Source organism: Sciurus vulgaris (assembly GCF_902686455.1).
Source record: "Sciurus vulgaris genome assembly, chromosome: 3".
Classification (NCBI taxonomy): Eukaryota; Metazoa; Chordata; class Mammalia; order Rodentia; family Sciuridae; genus Sciurus; species Sciurus vulgaris.
This window is the reverse complement of record NC_136463.1, coordinates 169,721,681-169,735,943: the sequence shown is the minus strand read 5'-3', so window position 1 is coordinate 169,735,943 and position 14,263 is coordinate 169,721,681. Positions and strand designations below refer to the sequence as shown.

Genomic DNA, 14,263 nt, shown 5'->3' with positions numbered 1-14,263 from the left:
TAGGTGTAAGTTTAGATATGTATTAAATGCTATTATATTATTAACCATGTACATGGGTATGACTTAATTTTTTTTCTGAAAGAAATGAGTTTTTCTGGTTAATATTTATGAAGCCCTTTTTGGGAATTCATTGCCCGTTTTTGTTTTTCCTTCTGTTTTTTTTCTTTTCAGATGACCGATTTCCAGAATATGGCAAAGTAGAGTTTGTCTTTTCTTATGGGCCAGAGAAAATTCAAGGTATACATCAAATAAGAATTCATCAAATAAGATGCCCTTCCGTCCATCTTCCCATGTCCCTACCCCACTCCTGCCATCCTCCCACTGGTCTGCTCTACAATGACCAAGTTACCTGTGATTGAGAACAGGCCAGTAGTAAAGGATCTGAGTATCAGAGTGGACCCCTAGCTAAACCTGAGCCAATGACTTACTCTCTGGATAATAAAAATAAAAAAGCAGACAGAGAGACACTGGGTTGGATAAACTGTTCTGGTCCCATTAGGTCACCATTTTGTTATATTCAGAAACTAGATAGAAGGAATAGCCAAGGGGAACACTCAAAGATGCCGGATGGATGATATTTATGTGAACTGAGGTGATTCAACCTGAAGGCCATTTAATAATAGCCTTTAAGCCTTTGGACTCTAAATATGGAGACCAGTTGTTGTTCATCTTAATTGAGAACAGAATGGGACGAGATGGAGTTAGGTTATAGGCAGAGGGACTCTGGACAGACTAAAGAAAGGGCTGCTGGGCCAGGGGGTGACTCACCCTGAAAGGCCAGTCTTGCAGCCAGGCTGTCTTTGAGGTGTCTCTCTAGGATGGGGAAGAAACTCGGCCTCCCCCTCCAAGTGTCTGTCTGGAGTGGAGAGTTTTAAAGTGGGGGGGGGGGGGCAGGTGCCTGACCTTGTAGAGCCTTTGTCCTTCCAGAGTCAAGGCTGCAGAGCCTACTGTCCCTGACCCCAGGCAACCCAGGATAAGCCTGTCCCATGGCCTGCCTCTGGGGTAGACTCTCCTGGCCCTGCCCCAGGGGCCCCAGGAGAGGAAGAGGCAGATACCTGGGCTCCTCAAGGCTCTCTCCTGGGGGTCTGCTTTCTTCAGCACCCTGTCCTGACTTACCCCTCTGACCTGGTATGAGCCTTTTTCAAGAATGCAAGAAACCAGACTCCTGGGTTCTCCATCCAACTTAAGCCACCGCTCCCGCCCAGCCATGCTCCAGAACATGAGAACTCCCTTAGGGAGCAGCCTGGTGGGTGTGTGTGGGGGGGTTGTTGGCTTTCTGTTTTTCCAGCTGCTGATCTCTTTCCCTGTCCCTCCTGTCCCCCACCCGCCCCCACCTTTCCCACCCCACTCAGGCATGGAGCACCTGGAGAACGGGCCGAGCGTGTCTGTGGATTACAACACCTCCGACCCCCTCATCCGCTGGGATTCCTACGACAACATCAATGGCCATCGGGAAGATGGCATGGAGGGTAGGTGGGGACTCATGTTCCGGCCCCTCCAGGTTGCAAAGCCCTGGTTCACACGGCCTTGGTTTTCTGGGAGAAGTCTGGGAGGGCTCCTTGGAGGAGGTGGCCTAATGTGAAGCTTGCGATACCTCTGTGCTGCAAACACCGCACTTGTTACATTTCTTTTAAACCCTCTGCTGCCGGCTGCCAGTGTTCCCTGGGGTCGGAGATCCAGGAGCGCAGACGCAGCATTAGGGCCTGTGAGCTTTTATCAAGGGCCAACGAAAACGTTCAAGAGCTGGAAACAAAGCCACCAGCTCTGAAGTGTGGACAGGAAGCTGAGAACTGAAATCAATGCAGGCTCATTTAGCTATCAAACCTAGCATTATGTCACGTAGCCAGCTGCCAGTCAGGTCAGCTCTGGAGAGTTATGTGGGCGTTCTATTTATTTATCTGGCTCATTTGAATATGCATGAGGGGGAGGAGCCTCTGGAACTCCTGCCATGCCCTGCCTGGGGTTTGGTCTCAGGTTTGTTCTCCTGATTTGGTGACAGGACTATAGAATGTTGGAGCTGGGGGGATCATCTGGCCCCTCCCCTATTGTCACTTGGGGTAACTGAGACTGTGAAAGGCAGGACCTTCGGGTTTATCCCCAGGGCGCACCGTGTGCCCTTTCAAAGGACACCAGCACCAAACTACTTGGCCTCTGCCTCTCATGGAAGCCACCAGGAACTCTGGGCCCGTGGCAGTGCTGGGCGAGGGAGTGCCAGGCCCATGGGCTTTCTCCCCGCTCTCCTTGCTCTGTGGCATCATCTCCTGCCCTGGTGGCTCCATTCTGAAAGCGTCCTAGGGGAGGAATCAGAATGAGCACTGGGTACCAGAGGAGGGGGGCGAGGGAGGCACGTTCTCAGGTGAGCACTGCAGAGTTGGTGGCTTGTCCTCACCACCTACCTGAGTTCCCTGCCCCCTTCCCGGCGCCTTCTCCTCCCCCGGGGCCCAGCGTCCTCAGACACCCACCCTGGCCCTCCCTGCCCACTGGGTGTCACCCTCCCGCGCCAGCTCTACCCTTCCCTGCACGCCACCCCACTGTGCCAAGTGGCCAAGGAGAAAGCAGAGGATGAGATGAACTAGCTCTGAGGGACCAGGGCCGCCAGCCTCCTTGTTCATCCTTCTGGGGATGTTTGCATTTTTAACAAGAAGGCTTGGCAATTTGGAGGAATTTTTAATGCTTCCCGCCGCTGCCTGATGCAGATTCAATGCGATGATGAATGTAAAAACATTTAGTGAACGATAAAGTGCCAGGCGAATAAAAGGTAAAATAATTAAAGGCAAGAAAGAGTGGATGTGGGGAGGATGAGGCTGAGGGAAGGAAGGAGGGCAGATGGAGCCAGAGAAGGCCGGGGACCCTGGGAGGCCGGGAGGAGCGCAGGGGCTGGCTCTGCCTCCTCTCCCCTCTGATCTGCTCCCCCAGGCAGGGGGATGGAGCCAGCGGGACCTTTGGGACGTTAAAGGTCAGCTGGTCCTACAGGATGGGGGCTCCTGTCTGGAAGCTGAGAAGCTGTGTTCTGCCTGGAGGGGGGCTGCTCAGGGCTCTGCTGCCCCTTCCCTGGCCCGGCCTGCTGAGGGCTGTGACAGTCGCCAGAGGAGAGCCCACTCTGCTCCCCCATGTGCTCTCTGCTGCTGGCTGCCCCGGAGAGCAAACCAGAGCCAGTCCTACAGCAGGAGCAGTGACTACCCCAGTCTTGCTCCCAGTTGGTGGCATTTCTGGAAGACTCCATTGGGCCTCCCAGAGGTACAAGTATTTTCCTCTGGCTGGTGGTTGAGAGGGAGGCAGGAGGCCTGTGTGTCCCCCTGGTTGAGGGGGACCCCTCTTCTTCAGTGCCCCTATACATGTCCTGGGGTGAGGGGGTCTAGGACGGGAGACTTGGGGTGCTCAGGAGATGCTGGAGAGGGTCTGGCTGTTCCCTGCAGAGGTCCTGGGCGGGCTGGGCAGGCTACAGGAGGTGCCCTATCATTGGGTGAGCACGTGGGCTCCAGAGCCGACTGCTGGAGTCAGACCCGGCTCCCTCCTTCATAGCCCACCCCTTTGCTCAAAGCATTTAGCCTTTCTGTTTCCTTAGTTTCCATATCTACAAACTTGGGACAGTATGACTCACTCCCTGGGATTTTTGCGGTGACTTTCATGAGAGGCAGTTTAGTACAGATGCTAAGATTGCAGCCCCTGGAGCCAAACTACTTGACTTCAAATCCTTTGACCACATGCGGGCCCCTGGGGCCTCAGTTTGCTCAGCTGTAAAACGGGAACCACTCAACAAGACTCTGAGCATCTGTGGACAGCAGTGGTCTGTGGCATTTCCTAAGAGCACCTGACACATCAGTGACGACCGTGGCCTCGGGTCTGCAGACCTGCCTGGCTGCAGGGAGGCTGATTTACCACGTGTCAGCCTTGGTGCTGAGAACTTGACGGAGCCATCTCTGTGAGGTGGGTAGTGCTCTGTTTTGCCCTGCTGGGGAGACGGGCACAGACGGGTCCAGCAAGCAGCTCAAGGCTGTCAGGCAAGGTGAGGCAGCTGTGGGTGGGAGCCAACCACGGTGCTGACCCTGGCAATCCAAGGTGGAGGACATCCCTGGGCATTCTGGGCATCTGGCTCTGTGCCAATATCTTGGTCCTCGCTGAGCTTTAGGGGGGGTCTGCCCCTTTCTGAACCCCAACCCTCACTCCTGGACAGACAGGCCCCCCTCTATGCTGCCTCTCAGGAGGAAGGAGGGAGAGATGAGGTGGGTGGTACACGGAGTGTAACACCCTGGAGACCACAGGTTTCCCAACGTGGGTGTTAGCAGGACCTCAGTTCAGGGGCTAACTGGGCACCCACAGAAGAGGGGTGCTCAGGAGTGCTCTGGGAGGGACTGGCTTCTCCAGGTACGGGGAGGGGGATGTCCAAGGTGAGATGGGGCCACTGCTGGAAATGGCCACCGCCCCTTCTGCTTCATGTGTGCTGGAGGAGGGGGACAGGAGAGGCTGCCAGTTCCTCTGGAACCCACTGGGTAACTCACAGGAGGTGGCGGGGTGCCAGGCCATGTGGCCCGGAGCAGATATCATCTCTGGCCTGCGTCCCCTTGAGCCACCTGCATCCACACTTGGCCCCTCTCTTGGCCACACTCAACTCAGAGCTCCTGGTGACCCCGACTTGACCGCTTTAGGAACTGCTCTGTTGAATCCTTTTGTAGCTACCGCTGGTCCTTCCTCTTGAGCTCCAAGTTCAACTTAAGCCATAGGCATCGTGAGCCCTAGAGCCCCCTTCACTTCCTGGGCACATTCCCGATCAATCTTGATGGCAAAATGAAGGAAGAAAAGTCCACATGGGGACCCCTGGTGCTCAGGAACCTGACTGCCCAGGCTGAGGTGGCTGAGGTTGAACATCAAGCCTGTCTGATGCCCTCCTGCCACAGCCAGGGACTGGCTGAGGGCACAGAACCCCTGTGAAGGGAGCCCCCTTGGCATTAGCTCGGCTCAGGCTGTCCCAGCTCCACTGTCCTGATCCAGACCTGCAGAGGTCAGCAACCTGCAGGGCCGTGAGGGAAGAGAGGGTCGATGCTTGGATCCAGGAGTGTTTGACTCCGAATTCCTTCCTCCCTGAAAGCTCAGCCCTCCCACCCCACACCTGACAGGGGCTCCTTTAGGGTGTTGTCTAGTTCTATGATGGGGAGCCCACCACCACCCAGGACAGGGCCAGGAATAGAATCACAGAAAGGAGGGGGAGTCGTGCTGCTGGGTAGTGACCCGAGGCTGCAGAGGCGATGGATGCTGTGGACTGGTTGGCTCCTCTGTGCTTAGGCTGGAAAGGTGCGGGGAACTGAGGAAGCGGAAGAAGGAGGTGGGCGGGGCTTGGCGGTACTGCCTGTAGTTCCAGCCTCTCTAGAGGCTGAGTCAGGGGATCACTTGAGCCTAGGAGTTTGAGACCAATCTGGGCAACATAGTGAGACCCTGTTTTAAAAAAGAAAAGGAGGCTGGGGGTGTGGTGGCTCAGAGCACTTGCCTAGCATGCATGAAGCCCTGGGTTCAATCCCCAGCACAAAGTGGAAAGAAAGAGATAGAAGTCCAATAGCAAGGATCTCCGTCTAGACCCATGGCTCAGGGGGCAGAGGAAGGCCTGCCACCGTGGGACCTGCCCTCTCTCCTAGTAGAGCCCTCTGGGTATTTGACGGGCTGCTGCCTTGTCTACTCTGGCTGCCGTAACAGTGCACCACAGGCTGCAGTGGGGTCTTGAACAGCAGGAATTGATTCTCACCGTTCTGGAAGCAGGAACATCAAGGGCCGGTGGTCTGTCTCTTGGCTTGTGGATTCTGTCTCCTCCCCATGACTTCACACAGTCTCCCCTCCACGTGTGTCTGTGTCCTAATGTCTTCTAAGGACAATGGCCATATTGGAGTGGGGTCTATCTTAGTGACCCATTTCACCTTAATCACCTCTCTGAAGACCCAACCTCCAAATGTCGTCCTGGAGTTAGGACGACAGCATATGAATCTGAGGGGGACAACTCAGACCATCACACCTGTTCACATTTCACTGGCCAAAACGAGTCAGAGGGGACAGGGAAGTTGTGCATGGGAGATAGAAAGCTGAAAATCAGGTGAACAGACTGTCTGTACTGTAGGGACCACAACTGTGGCTCTAGAATCTGCAGACCTGGTTGTAAGCTCTTGTTTGTAGCTGAGTTCCTTGGTCGGGTGGTCCCATGCCGCTGGATGCCCCTGCCCTGTCCTGACGGGGAGGAGGTGAGGGGCTAGGGTGAGTCTGGGGAGGGATCTGGCCCCCACCAACCTCGTCCTTATGGGCTGCCTCTGCCTCTCTCCAGTTTGATCTGGAGCCTGCCAGCTCAGTGTCCTGGCTGACACCACAGTTTGCAGCTCCAGAAGCCCCATTAATTCCTTGGCTTGAGTTCTGAAGCCCCATGCCCAGGCCCCAGCACCCCATGGGTGGGAGTGGGTGGCATTTTTGCCTAGGCTGCGCAGAGCCGTTTCCAAATTCCTCCAGAGTGTTCCAGGGCTGGCCTTCTCGGAAAGGTCTTAGAGCAGAGGTGTGGGCTGCGTGCTGCCTCCGAGAAGCCCAGAGCCTCACCAGACCCTTGACTTGCAGCCCACCCTCCACTGCCCCCTTCTCTGACCTATTCAGGCATTGGGTCATTGAAAGGATGGGGACTAGGGGCTGGTGCTGGGTCAGCGAGGGGTGGAGAGATGGCTGCTTAGGCCAGGGACAGCCAGGAGGGAGCAAGACCCTGGGCCTGGCCAATGTGGCTGATATTCTTCCCACCTGGGCTTTGCCACCATAGTACCCACAAGCCCTTCCTTGGTCCCATGGGCAGTCCCAGCAGAGCAGGGGCTGGTGACAAGGGGGCCTGGCTTTGTGGCCAAGCCCTCAGGGTCTGTGAGAAATCATTTCTGCCCCTCCTCTGGTTCTTTTGCCTCTAGGGAAGTCTCTTTCCTGGGGCCAGGAACCCCTGGTCTGTGGTGACTTCCCCTGAGCTGGGCTTGTCCAAGGACTCTGTCTTTTGTTTTGTTTTGTTTTTAAGAAAAAGGAAGGGGAAGAGGAAGAGCATACAGGCAAACTGAGGAGAGAGAAACTGAAGAGTACATGGAGCGGTAGTGACAAACAGGGACAGACTTTGGCCTACCAGGCAGGAGATTTGAATTCTGTGTGTCCACGGGGACTCCTTTCTTTGGGTCTTCTTTATTCCTGACAAAATTAGAGAGTTGGAGTAGACAACATTGCTTATCGTTTCTTTGAGTTCATCCAGTGTTTCCTTTCATGGATTATAGGAACTGAGATGGGCCAGCTGAGCTTCCCTCTCAGACCTTCCCAACTCATGAGCTCGAGTGCAAAAGAAATAACTTAATGATCACATTGATCAGGAGAGGCTCAGTGATGCTGCAGTAACAAACAGCTCCCCATTTGCAGTGGCTGTCCCCAACATAAGCATTCTTTCTTGTCCATGCCACCTGACCAGGGTGGTAGGCAGGGCTCTCGGCTTGTGTTTGTCATAGTTACTTTGGCTTCAGAGGATGACTTCATTGCATGGATGTTCCTTCATTGCTGCCACCCAGGGGAAGAGGACTCTGTGTATTCCATGCTGCTGCCAGGAAGAGATATTCTCCCTTCTGTTCACATTTCACTGGCCAAAATGAGTCAGAGGGGACAGGGAAGTTGTGCATGGGAGATAGAAAGCTGAAAATCAGGTGAACAGACTGTCTGTACTGTAGGGACCACAACTGTGGCTCTAGAATCCGCAGACCTGGTTGTAAGCTCTTGTTTGTAGCTGCGTTCCTTGGTCAGGTGGTTTTGCTTCGCTGAGACCCAAATGCCCTCTCTGTAAAATGCTTACAAGAATAGTCCCTTCTTTATGGGATTGTTGTTTGTGATTCAACGAGATTGAACACGGAAAGTACAGCGTTGGTATACACTATGCTGGCGATAACTTGTGTCTGTTACGACTATTGTCCTAGAGGAGAGATGATGGAAGGCATTTTGTGAGACCTCTCCTGAGAAAATGCCCACATCCCCACTTGCCCGCTACTCTTGGGGAACTCTCTGGAGCTGGCTGTGTTCTGGGAGCCCCACTCTTTTGGAGGCTGGAGACTGGCCTCTAACATCAAATAGCTTTGTGACCTTGGAAAAGTTACCTCCCCTCTTTGGTTGTCAGTTTCCTTATCAGTGAATTGAAGAGGGTGGGCTGGAGGGGATTCCAGCTTTAAAACCCTGGTGATGAGATGGTGGTGATGGTGGTGATGATTTGGGCAGCAAGGAAGTGACGGGCTGCGCGATGACTGGGTGTGGGCACCACAGACTGCACATTCTCTTGGCTTATCCTTGCCAAACACCTCCAGATGGACACTCCGTTGGAGCTAGTGGGTCCAGGGGGCAGAAGTTCAGGAGTGATGGCAAAGCCACATCGTTTTGACTACTCTCCTTCAAACCCTCTGCGTCTCCTGCCCCTGAGTGACATCAGAGCAGGTCCCATCCCTTTTCTGGTTACTCAGGTAATAAAAGATCCTTTGTTGGATAATAAACATGCCCAGTGCTGGTGAACTTGGCCCTTCATTCAGAGTTAGTTCCTCCTGTTGTCAGCTCCTGTCTGCTGCCCAGCCCTGTGGGTATGTATGTGTTTAGGGGACACAGTAGGTTTTCTCTCTGTCTTCCTGACTTGTACATTCAGGGTTAGGAAGAGAGGAAAGGAGGAACATTCTGGAACATCCTTGCTTGCCTGGCACCTTGCTTGTGTCCTGGGTGGAGACAGGCATGGGTGAAGAGACGGTTGAGTTCTGGAGGCACTGAGTGCTGCCTGTTGGTTTCCTTGGAGCACTTTTGTGGTGTTTTGGAGACCCCCCCCACCTCGTAGCTCCTCACTTGTCATTCCATCACCTGGAGGATGCATGGAGCTCTGTTCAGATCGTGTCCCCCTCTCTGCCCAGACATCCCTGTTTCCCTCTAGCATCCTTCTGCTGGAGTCTTGGTGGCTGCAGATGGCCTTCTTGGACAGGATATGGGGCAGCCCGGGTGGCTCTCTCTCCACTTGGCCTTTAGCACTCCTGGTCTTGGCAGCTGGGATTGTGGTGCCCGCCTAGTCCCTGGGCTCCCTGACTGTGAGCTGGGCCCTGTGGCTCCTGCACACTCCTGTCTATCTCCAGACAGGGGGGCGCCTCTAGCAAGTGGAACTCACCACCGAACCGCACACTCTCCGGAACCCTTCAGGTGGCTGACCACTTCTTTGGCACCTCTGTGTGTACGTTGGGGCAGAGGTTGGAGCCACAAAAGAGGTCTTGACCATCGTCCTCTTTGAAAATGGTAACAGCCATATTGATGTAACTTAATGCCCAAACTCCTGTTGAAAATGATCTATATAATTCAATGGGTATCAACATATTTAGGCTGGTAGATAATTTTAGAACATCTTCATCACCCCCATAACTTGGTAATTATTCTCCATTCCTGCCCCTACCCCTGGCCCTAGTCTAGTTTCTGTTTCTATGGATTTGTGTTTTCTGGATGTTTCTCGTAAATGGACTTATACAACACAAGGTCTTTTGTGTGTGGCTTCTTTGCCTTTGCCTGATGTTTTGAGAGTCTGTTCCTCTTGTAGCATGTATCAGTACTTCATTTTTTTATTGATGAATAATATTCCATTGTGATCTATTTTATCTGTACGTGAATATCTGCTCATGAGTTTGGGTTGTTTCCACTTTGGGGCTATTACAAAGAATGCTGCTATGGACATCTGTGTACAAGGTTTTGGGGGGACTTAGGTTTTCGCTTCTCTTGGGTTCCTAGATAGGGTCCTTCAGTAACTATGCTTAATTATTTGAGGGCCTGCCAGACTCTTTCCCAAAGTGGCTGCACGGGGTGCATTCCTCGCAGCTGCAGATCAGGGTTCCCTTTTCTCCGCCTCCTCACCAACCCTCCTTACTTTCAGTCTAGTGGGTAGGAAACCGTATTTAATTGTGGACTTGAGCTGCATTTCCCTAACAATGAATGAGGTGGAACACTTTTTGCATGCATGATAGGCCATTATGTACCTTCTTTAGAGAAGTGTCTCTTCAGATCCTTTATCCATTTCAAAAATTTTGGTTGTCTTCATTATTGAGTTATAAGCATTCTTTGTATATTCTGGCAACAAACTCCGTATGGGATCTGTTTTGTGGTATTTTCCCCCATTCCGTGGGTGGTTGTCTTTCCTTGATGCCAGTCATCTCTTTTTCTGGTCTGCACGGTGGCCCCTACCTTACTGTTGAAACTTGGCAGTCCTTTTTCTGGAGTCTCTTTCACAGCGGATACCCAGATACTTCCATATTAATGGAAATGGGGAAGGCAGGATTCCCTTGCCAGGGGTGGGGGCCTGGCACTAGAATCAGGGATCCGCACTGCGACCTGTCATTTCATGATCCTGAGCTACAGGGGTATTTATGTAGAGCCTGAATTGCCTTAGGTTGTTGGGCCTGATCTCTTTGCAGCCATAGGGCTGGCGCCTGGACTGGCCTGGAGAGTCTGCCCATCACACAGAGAGGGATCTGTTTCCGATCCCAGTGGACAGGGCAGCCAAAAAGTCCCTGAGTCCTGCCTTGCAGCTGACCCAGCTCCACGTGGTCCTGCCTGCCTGCACCCCCAGGGCCCAGGCAGGATGATGCGAGACCACCGGAAGCCGGCCTTGGGCTCCAGAGGAGGGCAGCACTCAGGCCGTGGGGAGGTTGGCTCTGGGTGAGGCAGGAGCCGCGTGTGTCGGGGGAATGTGTGTCTTGGATGCAGTTTCTCAGGATTTGACATCCTTGCCTTCTGAACTTTGGAGTAAGAAACCAGTAAGTGAGCAGGGCTGCAGGTGGACCAGATAGTTCAGGGAGAGTGATCCACCAGCCGCTTGTAGTGGAGCCGAGGGCTTTACCGAGAGAGTTCCTAGTGTGAATGTTGAGAACATAGGATTTGGCATCAAGCAGATTTTTGTTGGGAGTCTTGGGGAGTCCAGCTTTTCTGGTCTGTGACTTCAAAGTGGGTGGGAGAAGGGCAGGAAGGGAGGAATTCAAAGCAGCTGCTGAGAGCTTCTGCCCTTGATCTATGAGATTATACAGGACAAATGGCTTGGGTTGCAGCAGAAGTTTGAGTGAGCCACTTGGTAGTACTTCCAGCTGTGAGAGTGGGGATTGACAATGGCAGGGAGATTGGCTTGCCTTTTGGGCAGAGGTGTTGAGGTGCAAGGGGTTGGATCTCAGTGTGGGAAGGTTGCATGGAGGAAGAGCTGCCTGAGGAGGATTCTGGGTTCCTTCTCCTCCCCTAAGAGGTGAGACCTCTTTTGACTTAGCGGAATCAGCAGTGGACTAATTTGGACACAAGGTCAGCCTGACCTTGTGGGTAAAGATGATACCACTGACCCAACATCTGCTGGCCACCTGCTCAGTGCTGCTCAGGGCTGGGCTGGGTTTGTCCTGATGCCCTCGAACCTTCCGCTGGCCTGGCCAGGTGTGCAGTCTCCGTGTAAGCCAATCTCCTCCCCAGTGAATGTGCCTTTGGTCCTCAGTAATCTCTACCATCGGGTGGAGTGGGAGGCTGGAGCCTCCCAGCGGATCCAGAGCTCTCAGCCAGCAGCTGGATTGGCACATGCTGCCCTCTGGTTGCTCAGATACCCAGCTGGAGGCGGGAGAGAGGGCAAGGCATGCCCTCCCCGCCTCAGCCACCCTCCCTTTTTCCGCTGTTGCCAGACGGGTGGACAAGCACAAGGAGCTGGTTGGATCAGGACCAACCGCGACTCTAATCATATCCAAGGAAAGACATTTAAGCGTCCATTAGTGCAATGCGTTTCTTACTCAACTAAAGCTGCTTTCCTTTCTTCATTTCTTCTTCCCTCCCTCCCTCCCTCTCTCTCTCCTTTCCCTCAATACTTAATGGATCACCCACTATAAGCAGTGGGCACCGAGCTCATCCTGGGATCTGGAAAGTCATGTTGAGGTGTTGCGTGAAGACGGGGAAGTGGGCGGCAGGGGTGTCAGAGAGGGGATCAGCCCAGTGGGGCAGGGTTCTGGCCAAGGGCCATGGCTTCCGGGGTCCTGGTGTTTGGAGGAAATGGCTTTGGAGTGGGGCTGCTCATGCATGGGCCCTGGCAGGAGGGATGGCACCGAAGACAGAGTTACTCTCAAGTTCACAGTGGCATCAGGACACTGCTCAAAGTCTCGAGGTCGGGCGGGGCCAGAGCCCTTTCTTACAGGTGCTCTGGCCGTTGTTGGGGACGGGCAGGATTTTAGGAAACCTGGCGACAAGCAGGTAAGGGAGAGCAGAGGCCAGGGAGGCGAGGACAGAGGCAGTGTGCGGCGCCGAGTGGGGCCAGTTCCTGGGGTCTTTCTCCCCTAGAGCTGAGCGGGCAGCCTCGCCTGGCCGGGCCTGGGGCTGCGGTCCCTGTGCTGCTGAAGGGTGAGGAGCTTCCTCCGCTGGGTTCTGTTTTCCGAGTTTTAGAGCAGCCTTTTCCAGGAGGATAAGAGAAAAGGGAGCGCTCAGAACTGCCTTGGCCGGCCGGCAGCCTCATCTCTCGCCCTGGTCCACTTGGCCGTCTGACAGGCCTTCAGGACAGATGCGCGGCCGATCGCTTTTCCAGCCGGGGCCCCGGAGACTCCTCTGGGCACTCAGATTCTGTCCAGGCAGGGCCAGGTGGATGCCGTCCCCAGCTCTGGTGGGGTGCGCGGCTCCCAGGATGAGTCTTTCTGCCCTTAGTCTGCCAGCCTCTGGCCTGTTCGTTCAGCCCACATCGGAATCCAGCCCCTCAGCAGGGAAGGTTCTCTTTCTGGATTATTCTGGAGAATCTTTGCTGGACATGGTCGGGCCTGGGTGCCCTCCCTGCCTTGGCATGCCCTGGCCCTCTTCCTCCCTGGCAGGAGTCTTGCTGGCCACAGTGCTCCCTGTGGCTGGTGTGCTCCTGGGAAAAGTCCAGTCGCTCACTGGCCTGGCTGGCTTGTGAGCCCGTCTCTCCACCCGCCTTCAAGAGGCAGCAACCTCCCTGGAGCTGGTCTCATCTGCTGCTCCTTCTCCTGCCCCTTGGACCTCTAGGGGAGGTCCAGCACAACCCGTCCGTCCTGGTTCTAGGCAGGTCCCAGACCCTGCTTGCTGCCTGATGGACAGTCCTGAGGCCATTTCGGGGACCTGGTTTCAGTGGATCTGGGATCTGGCATATGATCAGTCCTTTCTTCTTGTCTGTATCCCTCCCTCCCCTCCCTGCTGTTCATGGATGATTCATCCCCTGTAAATCTCTCTTTCTTCTCTGTGCCCCTCTCCCTGGCAAAAGATGTCCTAAGACCCTGCCAAAGTCACTGAGCTCACAAAGCTTCAGCAATAGGCGGCCACTAAAATGAAGGAGGCCGGTGCCTGAGAAGCAATGAAGCGCATGTCCTTTGGAGATGATGGGTCCTTGGGCAGGTCAGTGCCCGGGAGGTACCTTCACCTTTGAAAGTGTGGGCTCAGGACCCAGGCCGCCTGGGGCCAAGTCCCAGCTCTGCCTCTTGCTTCTGTTGGCCTTAGGTAAGGCATTAGGCCTCTCTGAACCTCAGTGTCCTCACTTGCAAATGGGAAGGACGGTCCTGTCTTATGGGCTGGGAATTAAAGGAGATCACAGCGGGCACTTCCCGCAGTGCCTGTCACGCGGGAAGTCACTGTCAGCCTTGTTCGGTAGACCACACGCCAGGGTTAAGCCGGAGTACCTTTCCTCCGCCATGGTCTCTGGCTACAAGTCCAGGTCCTTTCTACCACGTGCCCCCAGGTATGCCCGTGAGCCCTTCCCTGTCATCATTCAAAAGCCAGCTCCACTCTCGGGTATGCTCACTCCTTCAGCTCAGGCATGGGGGGTGAATCTCCAGGGCTCCTGCCTCCCTGGTGCCGGTCATCTCTGATGGCCAGCCTGTGTTTGAGAATGCATATCAGAATGCAGGAAAGAAAGATGTGGTTAGAGGCATAACCTTGAACCAACTATTGAAGAAAAAAGAAAATAAGAAAAAAACCCAAAATGTCTGTGTTCTTCGGTACCCGGGCTGTCCTCAGTGACCACTCGCTCACTCAGTGAGCACTTATTGAGTGTCTACTATGTGCTCGCTGCTCGGTGTTCTAGATGCTGAGGGCATGACGGTGAATGAAATGAAGGCCCGTCCTGGGGGGATTCAATTTTAGGAGGAAGACAGACAATAAAAAATCACAAATAATAAATAAATGGGAGGGTGATACATTAGTAGGTGATACATACTCTGGGGAAAAGTAGAGCAGAATAAGTGGTGACTAGGAATAGGGGATCGGGATGGTGAGT

At 54.1% G+C, this 14,263-nt stretch overlaps 1 protein-coding gene and 1 long non-coding RNA gene across 22 annotated transcripts in view; one reads left to right on the top strand and one right to left on the bottom strand.

The window, feature by feature from the left end:
- The window catches only part of TNS1 (tensin 1), a 210,284-nt gene that overhangs the window by 138,849 nt on the left and 57,172 nt on the right, over positions 1-14,263 (top strand). For all 21 annotated transcript variants that reach the window (XM_079132552.1, XM_079132550.1, XM_079132548.1 and 18 more), the window contains 2 exons: positions 172-237; positions 1,353-1,469. In XM_079132552.1, the coding sequence (XP_078988678.1) occupies positions 172-237; positions 1,353-1,469 (183 nt within the window). The remainder of the gene's footprint in view (positions 1-171; positions 238-1,352; positions 1,470-14,263) is intronic.
- Positions 7,519-12,162, bottom strand: LOC306656940. The gene is made up of 2 exons (XR_013762679.1): positions 10,219-12,162; positions 7,519-10,172 (listed from the first exon to the last, which is right to left on the bottom strand). It is a non-coding gene; the product is annotated as an uncharacterized lncRNA (long non-coding RNA).